General features: G+C 43.9%; 1 protein-coding gene across 1 annotated transcript; it reads left to right on the top strand.

Annotated features, from left to right (window-relative positions):
• Positions 1-1448: 1448 nt before the first annotated feature.
• LOC133919525 (histone H4) lies at positions 1449-2214 on the top strand. The gene has a single exon (XM_062363945.1). It carries the CDS (start codon positions 1668-1670, stop codon positions 1977-1979), a length of 312 nt encoding a protein of 103 aa, XP_062219929.1. The 5' UTR covers positions 1449-1667; the 3' UTR covers positions 1980-2214.
• Positions 2215-2493: the final 279 nt, after the last annotated feature.

Here is a 2493-nt window from a genome sequence, read left to right as displayed (position 1 = left end):
GGAGTAGTAACATAGTAATTACATGTTGGATGAAATTTCATTGTCATGCCTATTACTTGTGCTACTTCCTTATAAAAATAAAATACAAATTTAGTTGTATAACATTGAAATAATGCATGTTTCAGAATAGCAGCAAAATAATTCGGTTCGCTTTACTAGCAAAGGAAGTCCGAACCGTAGTATTCTGTTAAACAACGGTTTGCGAGTCCAAATTCTAGTTCTACGGCCTGCTTGCTCCCATGTGGCAAGCTATGGGTTTCATAATGCAGTTTACTTGAAAAAGGACCGGTGCTGCTTGCTCCAATTTCTTCATACATGTTGGCCTTTCTTGCATCTACTGTACGTGTTCCAAAATATGAAAATCGCCTTCTATTTATCTTGGTCCTAAACAAGGTTCATTTTTTGTTTTATCCTAGGGAGTTCAATATGTCACCCCATGCACTAGGCTGGATTGGATCATGACATCTGCATATGGGTTAGTTTTACTCCGCAGAAGGTGGGTAACATTTGACCGTGGCTCTTAGGTTAATGGAATGAACTATGTTTCCATAAAGAATAATCTATCCGTGATAAATTTGACTCGCGCATAACTATACAATCATAGTTCGAAAAAAAACTTGACTAAAATGCCCTACAATATCATCTCACCCACGTGTAATGAGTTAAAAAATGAAGAAGATGGTCTTGTCACTAGGGGCATTTTGGGGAAGTGTGGAAAACGTGTATTGCGAAGCATGAAATGTCCAAGTTTTTGCAAATAAAATTTTTAGTTCAAAGTGTCAATTCATAAAGAAACAGAAGGAGTTTATAAATTTCAAAATTGTCAATTAATAAAAAATGTAGGGAGTATATATACGAAAACCAACCCCTACTCGTCCTCTATAGCTGGTTCATGCGTGATAAAACAAGTTTGTTGGCTAACTTTGAAAGCCTGATGCTCACTTCAAGTCTCCAGTAACAAATATTCGATGTTTTAGGCAAGATGCGGTTTAACTTTTAAAATATTTAATCAAAAAACATAAAAATTATATGTGTATAAATGTGTAAAAAATATTTTTATAATCTTATAAATTTATTAGCTTTTATAAATATATAATAGTATAAAATAGTGGTCAAAAGCACATATATAAATTGTGTTATATCCAAAAAGTTATTGGTAAAAAAAAAGTGATCTGTGGTCCCATCAACTCAGCAGCCCTTGTGCAGTTGTGCTATTGGCATCCAGCAAAGCCCTGGGTAGACACGCTAGCCGCCCCAAAACCATTGCCAGGTCATCGATCCGCCCCCACCCCAGCTAACAAGACCTTCATCGTCCGATCAAATCCGACGCCTACAAATCTCACACCCACGGATCAGCCCCTACGCGCCCTCCACCTCACCGATCCATGGAAACCCTCCGCCGAACCCATCCCACCCTCCAACCAGATCCGACGTCTCACACGCACCCATCCAACCAAACCATTCCCCAAATCCTCCCGCCCAAACCCCCACGCAAATTTCCCCATCTCCCTCACTCCCTCCTAAAATCCACCCAAATTTCCCCTATAAAATCCACCCAAATTCACCTCTCCACCGCAGCAATCCTCCCCGGTGAATTCCAATTCGAAAGCACCAAACCCCTCGTAGCAGCAACAGCAGCAGCAGAGTCTTCTTTCTCTCCGGCGGCGATGTCTGGGCGCGGCAAGGGTGGCAAGGGGCTCGGCAAGGGCGGGGCAAAGCGCCACCGCAAGGTGCTCCGCGACAACATCCAGGGGATCACGAAGCCGGCGATCCGGAGGCTGGCGAGGAGGGGAGGCGTGAAGCGTATCTCCGGGCTCATCTACGAGGAGACCCGCGGCGTGCTCAAGATCTTCCTCGAGAACGTTATCCGCGACGCCGTCACCTACACCGAGCACGCCCGCCGCAAGACCGTCACCGCCATGGACGTCGTCTACGCGCTCAAGCGCCAGGGACGCACCCTCTACGGATTCGGCGGCTGAGCGCGTCCCGTCCCTCGTCCGCTGCTGCTGCTGGGTGCTGCCGCTGCTTGTTCTTTCCGGTTCCCTGTGCTGTGCTTTTGCTTTGGCGTTGCAGAGGGATAAGAGATCCGTAGTTCTGTGCTGTGATCCTTGGGCGGTGGTTGTGATGTATTGATCGAGCTATGGTTCGACTCCCAGTTGTATCCCTGTTCGTTTCCTTGACGGTAATGGAATGTTAATTCCGGTCGGCTAGCAATTCTCGTGGCTCCATTTTATTGATTTATAAGAGTTGTTTTTTTGGTTTTTTTGTTGAACTTCATTGAAATTTGAGAAATGCGCTAGGTAAATTGGAAAACTCGACCATCTTTCGATGAATTCATTCAAAATGTGGAGAATTTGATAAATTTTTGGTGTATTTCGATTGGTTTTTGGTTGAATTCGAGCTGGTACCGAATATCGATTCTACTGGATTTTACCGAGTAAATTTAGCGAAATTCTCACCAAATTTTAATGAATTTTCCAATATTCACGAATT

This window comes from Phragmites australis, chromosome 5 (assembly GCF_958298935.1).
Source record: "Phragmites australis chromosome 5, lpPhrAust1.1, whole genome shotgun sequence".
NCBI lineage: Eukaryota > Viridiplantae > Streptophyta > Magnoliopsida > Poales > Poaceae > Phragmites > Phragmites australis.
This window is presented reverse-complemented; position numbering and strand designations above follow the sequence as displayed.